Raw genomic sequence first — 16,932 nt, 5'->3', positions numbered from 1 at the left:
TGCTGTGCTTTGACAAACATTTGCTCTCCTAAGTCCTGTGGCTCCTGGTTAATTAAACCAAAACATCAGGGGAAGGAAGATTCAACATATTGACCCCAAATGACTTGTCCACACGTTGCTACAGGTTTATGACAATGCAGTGTTTATATGGTGCTGTTTTACGTTTCTGAATTAGGACTTTGTCTTCAGGCTAACAAACCAATTGACATCAACCTTCAGCAGCTAGTAACATTGTAATATACATCAATCAGGCATAACATTATGACCACCTTCCTACTGTTGTGTAGGTCTCCTTGTGCCTCTAAAACTGTTGTCACTCAACACAGTGTTGTTAGTGGGGGCCTTTGGGTGCTATGGGTTGAGGGGAGGGTCCTCTGTGGATCATCCCACAGATACGTGATCAGTTTGGGATCTAGTGAATTTAGAGGCCAGGTCAACACTTCGTGCTGTTCTACATGTACTTTGAGTTGTTCCTAAAGTGTTTTAGCGTGTGTCTGTGTCAGGCTGCATCCTGCTGGGGATGGCTGCTGCCATTAAGGAGTGTCATTGCTATAGGGTGGGGGTGTCTGGTCTGGTCTAGGTGGGTGCTACATGTCTAACATCCACATGAATACCAGGTCTAAAAGTTTCCCAGGAGAGAACTGAATAGTCACAAAAAAACAGTGTTATTTACTTCTCACGTCAGTGGTTTTAATGTTGTGATAGATTCATATTATAAATGTATTGATCACAGCGTCGCAGCGTCGTCAGGACTCTCTCATCAGCCAAACGGGCTAAAATTGTTTTGTTTTACCAGCAGGACAGCTGAGATGGGGGATGGGCGACTCACAGAGACAAGAGCTGCTGTGGTTTACAGCCTGTTGCAGCTGTTTCGAAGCAACACAACAGGTTTCACAAACCAAAGCAGGAACTGTTGAAAAAACAAAAAAACAAAACAAAGCCGTTTCCCGTATCAGGCAATGTAACAATCCAAAACCGCGGACTTGTTTGCCTTGTTAATTCAGCGTCACGTAGGAATTACATAACCATGAACTACATCTCTTGTTACATTAAATCTTCCAAAGCGACGTTTTATGTCACAATGGAGTCATTTCCTGCACGGCACAGTGTGAAACAGTGAAGTTCCGCCGAACGAAAACGGGTAGTTTTGTGTCATTTTCTCACTTCTCTCAGGAAATACCCGAGCTCCAACAAAGGACATGAGAGGAGGATCAGCGATTGACGTCACCAGTCTGGCAACAGGCATCAATGCGTCTGCTTTACTCTTCGCTGATTGGCTGCTCACTACGCACTCGGCAGCTGATTGGTCAGATGCGTGTTAGAACGGACTACATATCTCCGCTGTGGGGTCCATTTTGTTGCAATTCAGATTCGGAAGAGGGGAAGTGGTGCATTCACGGCCACTTCGGTGTGACACCATCAAGCTTCTAAGGTGACGGATTTGTGTAGGAAATATAGCTCGCTGTGCTTCCTACATAGTCCGCAGCAGGATTTCAGAGGCTTTCCATACATGTATTTTTTTCTGACGAAGGGCTTCAACAACCAAGCCTGAAGAAGTCGGTAAGAGAAGCAGTTGTTTGCTTAGTCGCCATATTGAGTTTAGTTTCTTTGTTTTGGTTCGGTGCCAAATTAGACTTTTGCAAATTAGAATTGCGTCATTTTTAGACAGTAGTTGAGGTTATTCCACAAAACGTTTTTTATTAGTAGTACGGTTTGATACATAACACTTTTCACGGAGAGACTGTCGGCCACAACAGGACAAAGAGGCTGCACGTAAGCCAAGCCTGAGCAACACAAACAAAAGTCGGATATGTCGCAGTTATCTTCAGTAACCTTTGTTGTCAGTCCACAAATATATTTCTGAATTTGAAAATAACCTAGTGCTGGGAGAGAAGGAATGGCCATTTGTCTATTGTTCATTTGTGTGATGACGCAGTCTGCGTCATATTTTAGTTATTCGACGACAGCGCGTTTACAAACACCAATTATTCGTAGCAATCCTAACAGAGATATTTCCCCCCTTCGAAGGTCCTCGACTTCGAGCATCGTGTGCCGAGGTGAATTGATGTTCAGCTCGGTTCCACGGAAAAACAACGCTCATTGGCACATGAGAACCTCAGATCTTGCTGGACACAAAAGTGCAGCGAGAAGTAGACAGAAAACTACTTCGAGGACCTGGGGCCCGGTTGGAGGTGAACGATTGAAGAGCGATCTCTGCTTCAACATCAACTTTCTCACAACAAAGAGGTGAGCCGGAGCTGTTTTGCTCCCGAGTGCGTGGGGGAGGGGCACTGCAGGCCTGGCTGTCTGGGGTTTCTGCACGTAGCCATTGTACTTGTTTTCGCCGAGCAGCTGCGCCAAGTGCTCTCCACAGCCAGCGTTTCACCGTGTCAATAAATCACCGTAACAATAATTAAACCTCACCGAACATGAATTCCTGCAACGATACTAATTGTTGTCGTCCCGTAGGTGACACGTAGTGCAGCAGCAGTATGGGAGGTGGAGAAAGGTACAACATTCCAGTTTCCCACCCTGAGCGCCCTTTGCCCAAGAAGAACCTGGGCAGGGCCAAGCAGAGGAGCCGTGACCAGAACGGATCCGTGGCATCTGCAGGAGGGGCAGGAGGCCTTCACCACCACGGCCACCGCCGAAGCGACAAAGGTGCTGCCTACCTTAGGTCCCCGGAGGCGCGGCAGGCCGCGTCTGCAGAGAAAAACGCCTCCGTGCGTTTCGCCACCAACTATGATCAGAACTGGGAGGGTGCCGTGTCTCACCTCAACACGCTCCTGGCGACGCAGGGCAGCCCGAGCTACGCCGGGCCCAAGTTCAGCGAGCCACCCTCGCCCAGCGTGTTGCCCAAACCCCCCAGTCACTGGGTGTCTTTCCCAATAGGTTCCTGTGACAACAGGGAGATGATGGCCTTCCAGCTCAAGAGTCTCCTGAAGGTGCAGGCCTGAGAGGGACACCTGCACTTGATAGTTAAAAGAAAGCCAACATATGGACTGGGACTCCCTTGAGGTACACGCCTACCAGGAACGCTTTATTGCTGTAACTTTTTGTTTATGCATTTTTAAACCGATCACTTGGACGGTTAAGTATTCACAGCAACTACGTGCTGTTAATATTTAACCAGTTTTAAAGCCAGTGTTTTAAAAACGTTACAGCATTGCAGCCTTGCTGGTTGATGGGGCCTTAGGAGTCAGATTCCGCGACTCATGAAAAACTGGATATCCTTTGTGCTTTTATTTTGTTTTGTTCTTTTTAGTGTTGGCTGTTGATGCAGACTGAGTGTGCTTTTCTCCCAAACAAGGGTTTATAGGTCAGGTAAATTCCCATCACTTTTATAGTCCACTTCTTTGGACAGACATGCCTTTCATTTTCATGAATTTTGAAGGTGATTAATTTTTTTCTTCCTTTTTTTTGAGTCACCTCTAAACTTTCAGGTGCTAAAGCAATTTCACGTTTGTAGCATTTTTGACAAGGGCCACCTTATTTTTCTTATATATCACATTCCTTGTTTGGGACGGAGAGGGCACTGGGCTGCAATTCTGCAGGGAAAAAAGCTATTTTACTCAAGATACTGAACTGTAGTTGATGTGATTACATGTCAAAGATATAACCTCAAACAAAGGGTAAAAAGAGACCATGGCACACAAGCCTTGAACCGCCAACTCCTGTACCCTTTTTTTATTGCGCTGTGCGCACATGCACTATAGGAGTTGTGTGTGTATAAGGTTTGCAACACTCTATCATAGCATTATTTTGTACAAGTCCTCTTTTGTTTGGTTGAAAGATGAAATGTTTGTAACCAAAGCAATGCTGTTTTTCCCCCCTTCCTCCTTTGGACATCTTCAGTGCTGTTGGCACTGACGCCACTGCCACTTAAACCTTGCCAGCCCGAGAGGTGAATGGGTTAAAGCTCTTTGTGTCACCTTGTCAGTAATACTGCTCCCCAGCCTCTGCCTCCTCAGAACAGTGCTGCAGCTTAAACGTGCGGAAGAGGACCGTGGCTTGAGTCACGGTCCTGTTGGCTGCTCGCATTTGTGCACAAGGTAAGGCAGGGGCTGTGGAAGGTCTGCCAAGTGACGTGGCACAAAGGGCATGAGACAGGAGGCTGGTGTTTGTGTTTACAAAACAGGTCTCAGTGGTTGACCATCCCATAATCAACAGACACTTGCTGTCCCTTGCCTCCTCTTATTGTTTACCCTCTTGCACTGCAATCATTTTTTTCATAAGTTACAGATCAGGATGCTATAGAAACGGAGGCGCAATTGACTCTTTATATTTTAGCGACTCAATCCTCTGTCGAGGCTCTTTGCTTTCCCTTTGCAGAATTGGAGCTGCCAGCGTAAAGACGACAAAACAGAATATGAGAGCTTATTAGTGTGTTCAAGAGCCATGTAAATAATGAAATGTATAAAGTTCTTGTAGCATATGTACATTTACAGGCCATGTTTGAGGCCTGTCTGACAAAAGTATTTTTAGTAATAACACTGAATGTATGAGACATGCAAAGGACGTGTCTTGACTTCAATACTGAAGATTATTTTTGTTAAAAAAATCTGCCTATAGCATTTGTCAGTACCCCTGCACTGTCTTTCCAGAGATCTTGCACATGTTTTTTATTGTTTTGTATTCTGCAGTGTAGGGTGAAAGATGCTAAGTGCAAATTAAGTAAAACTAACATTGGATTCTAGGAGACTTGCATATGTATGGATTTTAAGTTCTGAATGTGCTTACACTATGTAAGCGTGACACTTTTGATCTTAAGTTGACAAACTTTGTGCCTAAGTTAAACCCCATGCTGAGACTATTTTCATTAGGATGCTGTTCCAAAAATTGACCAAAAGATTTATCTGAGCCACTTTCAGTTCTCTGCTGTTCTTCCGCCAGCTGACAGCTGAATTAGGCTCCATGCTGTTTAAGTACTGCCTTCTCTTTATGTCATTTTGTTTTCTTGCCCAGATTGACGCATGCATGGCAATGTCTCCATACTCTAAATTTGAAACTTGAATTGGCTTTGAATTTGTCCCCGATGCGATGTCACTGAATACGAAGAAATGTCCCCCGTTAAAGATTGGTATCAATTGGTGTTTAAAAAAAAAAAAAATGTAAAAGAATGCACTGTGAATTGATGACAAAGTTTTACAAAAAAAAAAATAAATTCCCTTTCCCTTCCCCCCTACTTCTGTGTTACGACTCAATGCTTATTTATCTTATCCTAGATCCTAGTCACAACACAACTTGGATGCTCATTTAAAACAAAAAAAAAGTACGTGGCAAGAATGTACTACTTTATTGACGTGGTAAAATACCTGGTAAAACTGTTCAAGGATTTGATCGGCACACCCAGACATTAGGTGCTCACTGAGCAAAGTACAAGGGAACATATTGTACATAAAATACTGGACACCACATTAGGTACCAACTACTACATTCACTTACTGGCGTATAAGGCCAGTTAGTAAATACTGGTAAATTTTACTCATGGTTACATAATGCACAGTAAAACTAAATCGAAACAAGTAACCTGAACAATTTGATTGTAAATATTGCTAGCTCATGTACAAAAGTTGTCATTGGCAAAGCCAAAGCTACATTTTTCCCCCACCCTCAGGACCCCACATTACACACGTACAAAAAACTAAACACTCAATCGTAATCCGTGGCTCCTGCTTCTGTTCCTTAAGCAACACATTCCTCCAGAACTACATGAACAAATGCAAGCAGAGAGCAAAACACTCAAGTTATCATAGCTGAATGTTAAACGTAAACACAGGTGGTTTAGGAGCGTCGGTCAGTCAGTGGCCCCCAGACTTGCGTCCGGCCCAAGATCTGGAGCGAGAGCGTGAGCGAGACATGGATCTAGAGTAGGAGCGGGATGGAGATCTCCCGACAGACTGTTTCTGGGAGCTAGAGGTCGGGTGGAAGTCTTCAGTGGGGCTGTGAGACCTGGACTGGCTTTTTTTACCTTTGGGCCTTGCTCTGGATGGTGAGGGGGAGTGGGAAACAGAGCGACTATGTGCGCCTGGTTCATGGTGTGTCCTGTGGTGGTCACGGGCAGGACCTTTGTACCTGAAGTAAAGTACATAATTAATGCTCAGAGTGTACATTACAATTACTGGTGTTTTGTAATGTACCTACTTGTCATTTTCACGGCTTCTGCTCCGTCTGTGCCGACTATAGGGCCGAGAGCTGTAGAGGAAACACCCAGTTTACATGTAGTGTAGCAGGACCATGAGTTGTATTTAATCCGTATAAAACTCACTGTTCATTCTTAACACAATAACAGGCGGTTTATGCTTCCGTGTCAATTTGATGCCGTAGCTATGGCGACAGCCCAGACCCAACCCACAGAAGTGTAACTACGCATCACAGTGATGCTAACCAGAAGAGCTGTGATTGGTCCACTTGGTAGTAGTGTGTTTTGGCTTTAGTATTTCCAGCTGCGATACATTTGTGTGACTTGTGGAAAGCTTCAGCTGCCACTGTAGAAAGTGAAGCAGGAAGTAGAAACAAAAAGACACAGTGGCGACTAGTGTTTGGCTGCTGTTGTTACACAACGAACCAGACTGACGAGGTTCAAGTAGAAATGGAGTAAAAAAGGTTTCACTGTCTAGCCCCACAGATATATAAACCACACGTAAGTAATTGTAGAATAATTATTATTATTTATTTTTTTTTAATTTTATCTACTTAGATTTGTTTTCATTATATCTTTTCTGAGATTTGTTTACATTGTTTCTTTTCTGTGTACTGGGCAATAAGGAAAATCTAAATTTCTTAAAAATAATACTAGTGATAGGAGTGGAAATTATTCCACATTAAAGTTATTTTTACAACACAATATACACTACACATATTTTAGAACACTGCATCGATTTATCGACTGAATACTGATAAATCGATGACTGAATTCAAATGTTTTACAACCACTCACTCTCTAGGGCTCTCAGATCTCCGAGGACGGCGTTCGAATGAGGGGCTCCGGGATCTGCGGCGATCGTAACTGCGGCTCCGTGAGCGTCTCCGGCGGCCATCCCGATCATCATCGTAGCGGGAGAAGCTGCGAGGGGAGTGGCGCTCTTTGGTCTTCATCTGGTTAGGGGCTTAATAAACAAATTGAAACATCAAAACATTAGGTGCATTTAAAAGAAAATACGGTAGTCATGCTTAAATAACCATAGCAACTGTTCGTACTCTTGCGGTCTCCCTGGGCAAACTGGATCTCGATCTGTCGTCCACAAACCCATTTGCGGTCCAAGTTGTGGAGAGCGTCTTCTGCATCGCGGACGTCTTCAAACATGCTGGGCTGTTAAGGCTTTTAATTTTGGAATTTGGAAATCTGGCACATACAGCAGCACACATGCGCAACAACAAAAATAAAAAAAAAAACTACAACACAGGTCAACAGCTCCAAAAGAGAACACACACAGCTACTGGATTAGTTCATTCAGTTACGATTATTAAAAAATAATATTTGACTGATTTGTTATTCATAGAACCAACTGCAATTATGAAACATAAAACTGAATAGGCCCACTGGTGATTCCAGATTGTGAAGACAAGACAAATATTGATGGTGATCAGATTCAGTAGGATACAAACAGTTTGGCTTGTTACCTTTAACATGCTTGATCTTTGACCTTCAGCTTGATCTTTATTGTCTTGGCAGAAGAACTTGAGGTTTCCTGCTTGTCTTTGCCCAATAAACACTTTGCTTTTCCTCCCTTTGGTAGACAAATGGAAGTCTGGGTGCTCTCTTTTTTGTCCTCTTTGTATCTTCATGCTTTCGCTCTCTTTATTTTCCAAATTCCACTATCGCTTGTCACCTGGGTGCTTTAGCTTCAATCTACTCTACAACAGCCTTTCAACTTTCTTTGGTGCAGGGTCTCCAGAACTGTATCTTTACCATTCTAAGGCAACAACAGAGGAAATATTGGTTAGAAATAGAAATAATGCCAGAGATGTCAAAGAACATAATAAACACAACACAACATAAATGTTACACCAATAAATTAAAACATTTTAGGTGAAACTGAACCAACTGCAAGTAAGATTGATACTTTACAATCTTTATGTGAAAACACAATTTCCAATTTAAGTATAAAGGATATTGAATGTAAGCAAATCCTCTCGGCCGTCGTGTATAGAAGTCAAGTGGAATGTAGACATCTACAATAGGCCCATAACGACCAAACTCACGCCGCAAATCCTCTGGCCTAAAGTGTCATGAAAGGAGCACATTTATTTTGCTGGCTGCCATATGAATGTGGCTGAAGCCCAGTGTGTAGGGTTTACACAGGAGCTGATGCCAGCACAGTCTATGACAATACCAATTAGCAGACAGGTATTATTGTGCGCCCACTTCAAAGAATTGTATAAGAGACAACACAGCCAGTCACTGTCAACTTCACACATTCATTGCAGCCATAACAAACTTAAAGGGTGTGTGTTATCTGTGTATAGAAGTAGGAGAAAGTTAAAGTCTGTTAGTTTCCTGAAAATAATCACAAGTGAGTAGCTTATCACTGTAAAGGTAGAGACACCGAACGGAACGACTGGCAACAAAGGCAGTGACACGAAGAAGAAGAGCTAATACAGAGCTCAGAGCCTTTCCTGAATCATGTTGTTGTGAAAATATTTATGTATTTGAAGGCTTAGATTAGATAAAAATGCTGTTTGTGTGACAGACTGATTCAAAAATTCACAATTCATTTATTAAACTGATCAAAAAGTTGTGCAACATTTGTAAATTCAAGTGGAAAGGCAAAACTTTTAAATGAAGATCAACTTGGTTAAAAACATTTAAGTACAACTAAAAAAAGAAAAAAGGAAAGAAAATCTACGTACTGAGCCGGCTGTGATTGATTAGTGATGCCGGCTGAAGCCAGAGGGGGGAGCCCTCGGCCACGGGGCCTCATTCTTCATAAAACTGACTTTAAGGGGAAGCCTCGTGCCTGTGCATCTTTAGGGACATATCCCGTTTTATATTCTTTAGATTTGATATATATTTACTAAATAGTTTAAACTGTTCTATAAACGGTGAGCACTTTTGTCAGTCTTAAGTTCAAACGCAAAACAAGCGTGTAAGGTTGCTAATAAGGCATACATGCACTCAACTTATGTGCTTGTGTGTGTTGTTACTAAGAAAATGGTGCATTTATATGCTAATTACTGAGATAAAACGAGATGTAGAAGACAGACACACAGCCAATGATTTGATAATATTTGATATAATATTTAGTTTATCTTTTATCATTTGCATTTTTATTGTACTTGTGAAGGTAGTAAAATGTGTATAGCTGATGATACATTACAGTATGTTTTATTAATTTAAATAATTTATGCAACTCTAAATATGATGTTCTTGCATCTTTCTAAATATAGCTCCTTTTCAGGGTGTAACATTTGAACTTCATCACTTTCTTCATGTGATCATTTCTCTACTTATCATTTCTCTCACCAACGGCCAGACACCAGAAAGCAACCAACCGTTGGCTTGGTGTGTCACAGCCTTGGTGCTTCAGATTTTCACAAATTAAACCATAAAGGTTAATGTTGAAACTGTCAAAGCGCTAATTCTCATCTGGTTGGTGGTATCGCTTATTGGACACCACACATACTGAGGAAATCTCTCAAATTTCCAACAATTAACAATATATATGTTGGGGATAAGTTAATGGAGTTAAATGGACTGTGGTTAATGTTTCAAGTGACAAATTAAATTTAATTCACACCAATCTCAAAACCCTGACACATTAACCCAAAACATATCTGCACAGATGTATAAAAAAAAACGTGTGCAATGTGTATGGATTTTAATAAGATTATATGTTGATTATTATGAATATGAATGGTTGAAATGTTATCATTTGTAGGTTGATAATTATATATACCTTCGATAGAATTTTAAAAATTAAAACATGCAAACATGTTTAAAAGTTGCTACATATTGTGCCGTTATAATTGCACTCTTTGTTAAGAGTTTAGGACGGAGAGATGACAGGTTCTAGTAGCCAAAGTAAAATCGGCAAAACTAAATACAGTTCAATACGTAACGCATCTCAAACAAATCAACAATTAAGTGTGTAAAATAAGACGACTTTTTGAACTTCAGCCCACACTTTCGGCCTCCTTATTGACATTTATTTACAAACCTTCCACGGGAAACACGTTTCGTGAGGAATGTGAAGTGTTATCAGGAGCAACATTGGGTTAAAATATAACAACACACTCCGACTGAAGACACTCGTACCGCTGACGTCAGTTGGCTATTTTGGCGATATGTTTGCTAACCAGCTAGCATTATGCTAGCCTCACCACACGGGGTTAAAACGACAACGTACCTGGACTCGTCGGCGATGTTTCGAACGAAAAGAGACGTATTCGGAGGCCTCAGGTATCTCGCCATTTTACAAGCGGCCCGCTGCTACAATTTGGTGGCGGTGAATTGCAAGCAGAAGCTATCCTCTCCAAACCTCGGGGCTGTACTGCGGCTAAGTACAGCGACGTGGTTCGAGTCTTCACTGCACTGCGCATGCTCACACAGCCACGCAGGCGCACTCCAGACAGACTCAGGACGCGCGCATTCTGTTTATGCATAAACGCGCTCTGACGCATTCAGTCAGTTTTGTTTTCGGGGACTTATGGGGACATTACGTTGACTTATATTAATTCAACTATAGACTTAGACTTAAATGATCCAGAAGGAAAAGTACTTGGTCTGTTAATACAGCTGGACAGAGTAAGGAGAATAACATGCGTTGTGTATGGTAAGAGTAAGTTCTGTAGCATTCAGTATGGGAAAGGAGCTGAATCAGTCTGTTGAAGAATGAGCTCCTCTGCCCCTCCACCAATGTTTGGTGTAGCGGATTGGATGGATTGTCCATGATGGAGAGCAGTTAATCCAATGTCCTCCTGTTCCTCACTGAGACAAATATCTCCAACTCCTTACTAATCACGTCCAATGTCCAGCCTTTTGGATCAGTTTGTTGATCCTACTGATGTCTCTTTAGCTGGTACTACTCCCCTAACAAACCACAGCAAAGTGCAGGACACTCCCTACAACACACTGGTAGAATGATTCTAGTAACTCACTGCACACATTGAAAGACCTGAGCTTCCTCAGAATATAGAGTCTGTTCAAGCCCTTCTGGTCCACAGTATCATTGTTGTCCCTTCAGTCCAGCCTGTTGTTCAGGTAGACCCCAGTCCCAGTTACTTGTAGAAATCCACCGCACCCACCTCCAGGCCCTGGGTGGTGATCAGCTCCACTAATGTCCTGTTCCTTCCCTTACGTTAATGTTAAACTAACATCACTCTAACATGAAATCAATTACGTTTTATGATTCATAATTGTTGGTTTATAATAATAATTTGTTCCTGACTGTAGTAACACCTTTATGTCCCCACAACATGACCAATGCAAATGCTCATGCACACTTTCATCACTTTGACTCATAACACAAGTCACAGAAAACTGGAAAACGATGCGCATTTGCTTCTTTGCAGGTTTGTTTCACCGTTTGCCTGGTTCATAATAACTTGCACAGGAAGACAACACAAACCACGCTTATCAAGCTTCCCTTTTATTTCATTTTAATGTCATTTAAATAGGTGTTAGTTTCTTCATTCATGGTTTCACATCTTTTTGCTCTTTCTGGTGAGAGTTGTTGAGCCCATGGTCAAGGTCTGAAAAGGGATAAGTGAGATAAAAGTACACGATTTAAGCTTTTTTTAAGTTTGGTGTTCAGTTCTGTTAACTTGTGCAATACTCTTGTATTCTGGTAGCTCACCTCAACCATCTCTCCTCCTTTGAGCTCCTGGATGTGGCAGAACTTGCCAGTTTTGCAAACCATTTTACCGCCCTCCATATTGACAATGCACTGTGATGAATGAACAGAAATATATCACACATGTGCTTTACAGATTATGAATGCATACTTTGTAAAGACACTATATTATTATCAATAACTACACTTTCTCAGTGCAGAATAGTTTTCAACTATAAATAAAACGAGTCATGGAAAATAACAGAAATGAGAGTTAGTAACCTTGAGCTTCTTGCCATCCATGGTTGTGATTTCAGCCTCCTTGCCGATGGTAAAAGAGTTGGTCACAGACTTTCCAGGGGTCTTGGAGGTGATGACAAAGTCTTTGCCATTCTGCTTGATTTCAGTAACTGGCTTGATGTCCTTGGCCATCTTGATGACATCTTCAGGGAGCTCTGTTGTCCACAAAACATGTATTTTTTTTATTAATTTATACACACTACAACTTATAAATAAGGACAAAGTTATGCCTTGCTGTGAGGTTAACCAAGTCCTTGTCAGTTACCATATTCTTTCCATTACATGAAAAATCCTTTTCTCACCCATGGCCCTGAGGAACTCCTCGTAGTTCTCCTGAGCGTAAACCTGCCATGTTCCACTGAAGTCCATGTTTTCCAGGGAGTCTGAGTTCTCCTTCACTAAGGGCGGCTGGAGGCTGTGACAGCTGTGTGAGGCTCAGCACAATGTGGAGGACGAGAACATGCACTCACACCTTCTTATACTCAAAGCCAAAGGGGACCCAGAACTATGTCTAATGAGTAACAAACTCCTCTGAATTAATCACTGCTGTTTGAACAACCTGGAGGTCATTTACTCCTGTGTGATGAAACCTCGAACAAAGATGGATTTCAATTCAAATTTTTTGCAGTTTTGTTCTAGTGCTTAACTGATACAAAATTTGCGTCCATTTTTGTCTATAAGCAAATCATGCAGAAGTTTACATGCAATATTTTCCATGGTTGCTATGAAGAACACAAAGAATAATTGATTTAGTTTTTGCTCTGAGGCTTACTGGGCTCAGGTGAGTTTTGGGGTGCAGGACCAAAAGAACACATTAAGCTTAAATAGTCTATGCATGTGTTTTCCGAACAGACTCAATTTGAGAAGAGACCTTAAAGGAACTTCTGCAGGTCGGCAGCATTTTCCTTAGGTGAACTTCCAAATGTGACTTTGCTTGACTAAATAAGACCCAGCAGAGGGGTTAATGACACTACGAACTGTTTGCTTTTAAAGTGAAAGACATACTATAATCACATATTACAAAACCAAACCCAAAGCATCTCACTCTCCATGTTTTTTTTGTTTTTTTGTATGTGACCAGAAAGTGTATTGGACAATGCTCATAAGAGACAAGTACCAGAGGAAATTGCTTGAAAATCTTTTATTTACTACACACACAAAGAAATGACACACACTGTATGTTTCAACAGAAACTCGGGTGAGTAGCCGAAGGGCGTGTAGTGGTTAAAAAAAGACTGTGTTACCACATTTGAATTAACAAAAGTAATGCAACTACAGCACAAACAGATAAGAGTCAGCCATCCCGGGCCCATTAGTATCACTTAAAAAGTGATATCAGACCTTAATTTTGTTCATTTGTTTCTAGCTAATGCTAACATTATAGCTCACACCTGCTGGTTCGAGTAACACTGGTTACCAGGTTACTGATATCAACTGATATCAGTTAATGTAAGCTACAGTGAGCTAACACCTAGCCGCTTATGATAACTAATGTTAGCTCCCGTAGTAGCTAACATTGGTAATCTAATTAGATAGGATGAGCTACTACAAGCTAATGGGCACATCAGACCAAACAAAGTAGCTGTAGCAGACTATTATGTACTGAACTGAGCATTCATTCAGAATTTGTTTCCTTTTCAGAAGTTACAGAGTCTCCCTTTGATAAAGAAACATGTACAGACTAAAATCTTAAACACAATTCTGGCTACAGTCCCATCTCCACTGCGTTAGCTGGAGGCTTCTCCCCAGGTTTATAAACGCTCACAGTCACATCAACTGTTTCAGAACCATACTGGTTGCGTACGAAGATGCTGTACTTTCCAGAATCTTCCATCCTGACAATATTGACAGTGATGGTGCTACATTTGCGCTCCTTAGTGATGGTAAAATGATCCTGATTAAGGATCTCCCTGTCATTATGAAGCCAGAAGACCTCTGGGGCTGGTTCGCCATCGATGAAGCAGGTCAAACACAGAGACTGAGGAAAGGAGGTGGATTTAAATATGAAATTAAAAAAACGTAAAATAAAACAGGCAGTAGAGAGGATCTGTGTCAGGTAAATAACCAGAGCCGATACCTTGCCCTCCATGATGGCAACCACATCAGGAAGACCCTTTGACACTTTGGCCCGATCTGAAACAATAAAAGCAACTATAACTCTCTGTTGACATCCACTACAGAATCTTTTAATGTTTGCTACGGACAGACACTTTTCACACAACAAAGAACCAAAGACTCACTTTTTTCAGCTATGGCCAGCTGCCTGAAGGATGAAAACAAAGGGGCAAACCATTATGACATTGCACACTATCAGGCAAGTATGATCTGTGCTGAGATGTTTAGTGAATAGTTTTCAAGAGCCTGTTATCTCTAATTCCTCAGTATTGTCTGTTAGTGACACAGCAAGGCATGCTAGATGCCTCATCTGGTTCATGTGGCGCAGCACTTACTTCAATCTCTGGTGCTCCAGCAAGGCCTCAGCTAAGGCTGTGTGTTAAAAGATATAACAAGGATAGCAATGAAAGACGGAAAATCTGAGATTGTGTTTAGAACTTTTGAGCAAAAACATCCACGCACCTTGTGCAGACAGCTCAAGAGTCCGTTTGTGTGTCTCATGGCCATCAAACATCTCCAAGGTGTATTTGCCTTTATCGCTCTCTGTTGGGTTCAAGATTTCAATCCAGACTCTCTGCATGGTGCTGCCAGGCTTGCTACGGGCTTCCTGGTCGATCCTCTTCTCACTACAGGGGAAGGAGCACAGATACACTGTTTCTAATACTGCTGTACGGTTTAGCTTACGCAGACCCTGTAGGTGCGGCATCCTCAACAAGAACATGAATAAAAAAGGCATGTGTGTTGTTGTCATTGTCATCTGTGCACTGGTCTTTCTCAGCTGGTCCACAGGGCACCAGAACTAAACTATTTAATGATCCCTAACAACAGCAAGGATACAGTATATTTCTTAATGTAAAGAAAGTGATCATTGATTAGTCAGGCTGCACAAGAAGTCTGGTAGTTCAGACTGGTATCATAATACACTCATCTTATGCGGGATTATGAAACATAAGTTATTTTTAGCCCTCCTTTACCGTGCCCTCTCTTAAATTTCCAGCAGGTGGTGCTGTCAGCCTAACTTCAGACACAAGTTACCCTCTGTATTTCAATAACGTTTAGTACACAACAATATTTCCCTTTTATGATTTAAAACAATTAAGTCATGAAACTCACAAAAGACATAGCTGACATACAACACTGTGTCACTGCTTATTTATCTCAGTCATTCTGAGACAGACTAACTGCATCTGTAACCATTTTAGATGATGTCATGTTGATTATTGTATGAGTACATGTAGTACATCAGTATGTGGTAACATTAAGATTTCCTCTGGGTTCCAACAATCCTACCTGCAGTAGGTACAGTAAAAATGTAGTATTTTACTCAGCCGCTTATAAATCATACAGGATAGTTCACTAAGCTGTTCAACTTCAATGAGAGTTTAGGAGGCAGAACAAGATGCAGAAGAGAAATGTGATGTGATTCATACACAGTGGTGGAGGAAGTACTAATATCGCAATAATACTGAAACTATTACACATAACCAGAACAATTTGTTATTATCTAGTATTAATTAGTTAATTATTAGTACTAATTGATTATTTGGAAGCCAGAGCCCTTTGTTCCACCAATAGACACATAGAAAAGCACTTGTTTAAATTAGGAAAATATTATATTATAATATAATGATATTATAATATAATTAAGTTAGTGCGTTAGTGTCCATCAATATACTGTGTTTGTGTGAGCACATGTGTGGACTTTATTTATAGACTATGATGTGTCTGTGTGTCTTAGCTGCAGCTCTGGGTGTGTCCAGTCTTACCTGCTGGAGCAGTGTCACACCTCTGAGGTTTGAACAATGTGACTACTTTAGGCACAGAGAGCAGAAAAAAAATGTTTCTACTCTTTCTGGCTTGTTCTCTTACATATGAATGAAATTCCTCAGAGCAGGCGCTATATACAGGATGTTAGGTCAGTGAGGTGCTCTGCATGTGGACTCACTTGTAGTGCCAGCTGGTCTTCAAGAAGCTTATGTAGTATTTGAGTGAGCAGTAGAGCTTGAAACCTTCGGCAGTGCTCTGAATGTTCAGTGGGCTGGCTGACAGTGCTGCAGAAAGGCCAGAAAGGTTTGAGTATGTCCTCAGCATTACTCCTCAGCAGCACTGTTTCTTATCTGTGGGGCTCAACAGGCTAATATTCAACAACAAAACAACTGATCGACAGCTCCCATGTGTACAGTATTATCTTCAAACCAGCACACCCCCACCTGATGCAAAAAGAGAGTCATTGGCACATTTCACAAAGGTTGTTCTACTGAGTGTGTGTAACTCACCACACTGTTTGCTCAGCTGGTGCAGAAGCTTGTTATACTCTGTAAATAATAAAAATAAAAAAACACAATTACGTGCTCAGAAGGTGTTTCATATTGTCTTTGGAAGTCGATTAATACCGGGGCCGAGACTAGGATGCCCAAAATAGAACACCTCGGACGCCTCGGTTGCATTATGGAAAATCTGTAGCCAGTGAAATGCACACAGCAGCAAATGGGTGCTATTGTTTGATGATAGGAGGTGTCGTCTCACCATCATCCAGTAACTCCAGAGTGCTGACGTCCTCTCCTCTCTTGTCCGACACCACAGCTCTGTACGAACCAACCTCTTTCTTTGTGACCTGACAGAAAATCGTCTATTAACACTGAACATACTGATGACTTTTTATTTTTTATTCTCATGTGATATCTATGGATGAAACACATCGATCTTTTATTTCCAGGCGTCTCCACGTTAACCGTAAAACCCA

General features: G+C 41.6%; 4 protein-coding genes across 4 annotated transcripts in view; 1 reads left to right on the top strand and 3 right to left on the bottom strand.

Moving 5' to 3' along the window:
- Window positions 1-1,349: 1,349 nt before the first annotated feature.
- On the top strand, window positions 1,350-5,185 carry pnrc2 (proline-rich nuclear receptor coactivator 2). Its single transcript, XM_047598941.1, has 3 exons — window positions 1,350-1,560; window positions 2,029-2,247; window positions 2,470-5,185. Exon 3 carries the CDS (start codon window positions 2,493-2,495, stop codon window positions 2,955-2,957), a length of 465 nt encoding a protein of 154 aa, XP_047454897.1. The 5' UTR covers window positions 1,350-1,560; window positions 2,029-2,247; window positions 2,470-2,492; the 3' UTR covers window positions 2,958-5,185.
- A 92-nt stretch (window positions 5,186-5,277) lies between these two features.
- srsf10a (serine and arginine rich splicing factor 10a) lies at window positions 5,278-10,552 on the bottom strand. Its single transcript, XM_047598940.1, has 6 exons — window positions 10,350-10,552; window positions 8,118-8,222; window positions 7,201-7,304; window positions 6,941-7,109; window positions 6,145-6,195; window positions 5,278-6,075 (listed from the first exon to the last, which is right to left on the bottom strand). Exons 1-6 carry the CDS (start codon window positions 10,412-10,414, stop codon window positions 5,802-5,804), a joined length of 768 nt encoding a protein of 255 aa, XP_047454896.1. The 5' UTR covers window positions 10,415-10,552; the 3' UTR covers window positions 5,278-5,801.
- A 1,026-nt stretch (window positions 10,553-11,578) lies between these two features.
- On the bottom strand, window positions 11,579-12,548 carry fabp10a (fatty acid binding protein 10a, liver basic). Its single transcript, XM_047598942.1, has 4 exons — window positions 12,377-12,548; window positions 12,057-12,229; window positions 11,799-11,888; window positions 11,579-11,694 (listed from the first exon to the last, which is right to left on the bottom strand). The coding sequence occupies exons 1-4, from the start codon at window positions 12,441-12,443 to the stop codon at window positions 11,644-11,646; spliced, it is 381 nt and encodes a 126-aa protein (XP_047454898.1). The 5' UTR covers window positions 12,444-12,548; the 3' UTR covers window positions 11,579-11,643.
- A 652-nt stretch (window positions 12,549-13,200) lies between these two features.
- myom3 (myomesin 3) overlaps window positions 13,201-16,932 on the bottom strand; it is a 51,271-nt gene continuing 47,539 nt past the window's right edge. The window contains exons 30-37 of the mRNA XM_047598939.1: window positions 16,716-16,803; window positions 16,466-16,504; window positions 16,135-16,240; window positions 14,652-14,815; window positions 14,525-14,561; window positions 14,315-14,337; window positions 14,152-14,207; window positions 13,201-14,052 (exon numbers count right to left, since the gene is read on the bottom strand). Coding sequence (XP_047454895.1) covers window positions 13,780-14,052; window positions 14,152-14,207; window positions 14,315-14,337; window positions 14,525-14,561; window positions 14,652-14,815; window positions 16,135-16,240; window positions 16,466-16,504; window positions 16,716-16,803 — 786 coding nt within the window. The 3' untranslated portion in view covers window positions 13,201-13,779. The remainder of the gene's footprint in view (window positions 14,053-14,151; window positions 14,208-14,314; window positions 14,338-14,524; window positions 14,562-14,651; window positions 14,816-16,134; window positions 16,241-16,465; window positions 16,505-16,715; window positions 16,804-16,932) is intronic.

This window comes from Mugil cephalus, chromosome 11, assembly GCF_022458985.1.
Source record: "Mugil cephalus isolate CIBA_MC_2020 chromosome 11, CIBA_Mcephalus_1.1, whole genome shotgun sequence".
Classification (NCBI taxonomy): domain Eukaryota; kingdom Metazoa; phylum Chordata; class Actinopteri; order Mugiliformes; family Mugilidae; genus Mugil; species Mugil cephalus.
The sequence above is the reverse complement of the archived record's forward strand: the minus strand, read 5'-3'. Positions and strand labels throughout refer to the sequence as shown.

What these genes read in the sequence shown, in the direction of transcription:
- srsf10a (XM_047598940.1), bottom strand. Translation starts at nt 10,414, where the DNA reads ATGGCGAGATACCTGAGGCCTCCGAATACGTCTCTTTTCGTTCGAAAC. An exon ending in TGCCCAGGGAGACCGCAAGA is followed by an intron (nt 7,110 to 7,200) that starts GTACGAACAGTT and finishes TTGTTTATTAAG; the next exon opens with CCCCTAACCAGATGAAGACC. An exon ending in AGATCTGAGAGCCCTAGAGA is followed by an intron (nt 6,196 to 6,940) that starts GTGAGTGGTTGT and finishes TTTCCTCTACAG; the next exon opens with CTCTCGGCCCTATAGTCGGC.
- fabp10a (XM_047598942.1), bottom strand. Translation starts at nt 12,443, where the DNA reads ATGGACTTCAGTGGAACATGGCAGGTTTACGCTCAGGAGAACTACGAG. An exon ending in GGAGTTCCTCAGGGCCATGG is followed by an intron (nt 12,230 to 12,376) that starts GTGAGAAAAGGA and finishes TGTGGACAACAG; the next exon opens with AGCTCCCTGAAGATGTCATC. An exon ending in AAGGAGGAGAGATGGTTGAG is followed by an intron (nt 11,695 to 11,798) that starts GTGAGCTACCAG and finishes ATCCCTTTTCAG; the next exon opens with ACCTTGACCATGGGCTCAAC.
- pnrc2 (XM_047598941.1), top strand. Translation starts at nt 2,493, where the DNA reads ATGGGAGGTGGAGAAAGGTACAACATTCCAGTTTCCCACCCTGAGCGC.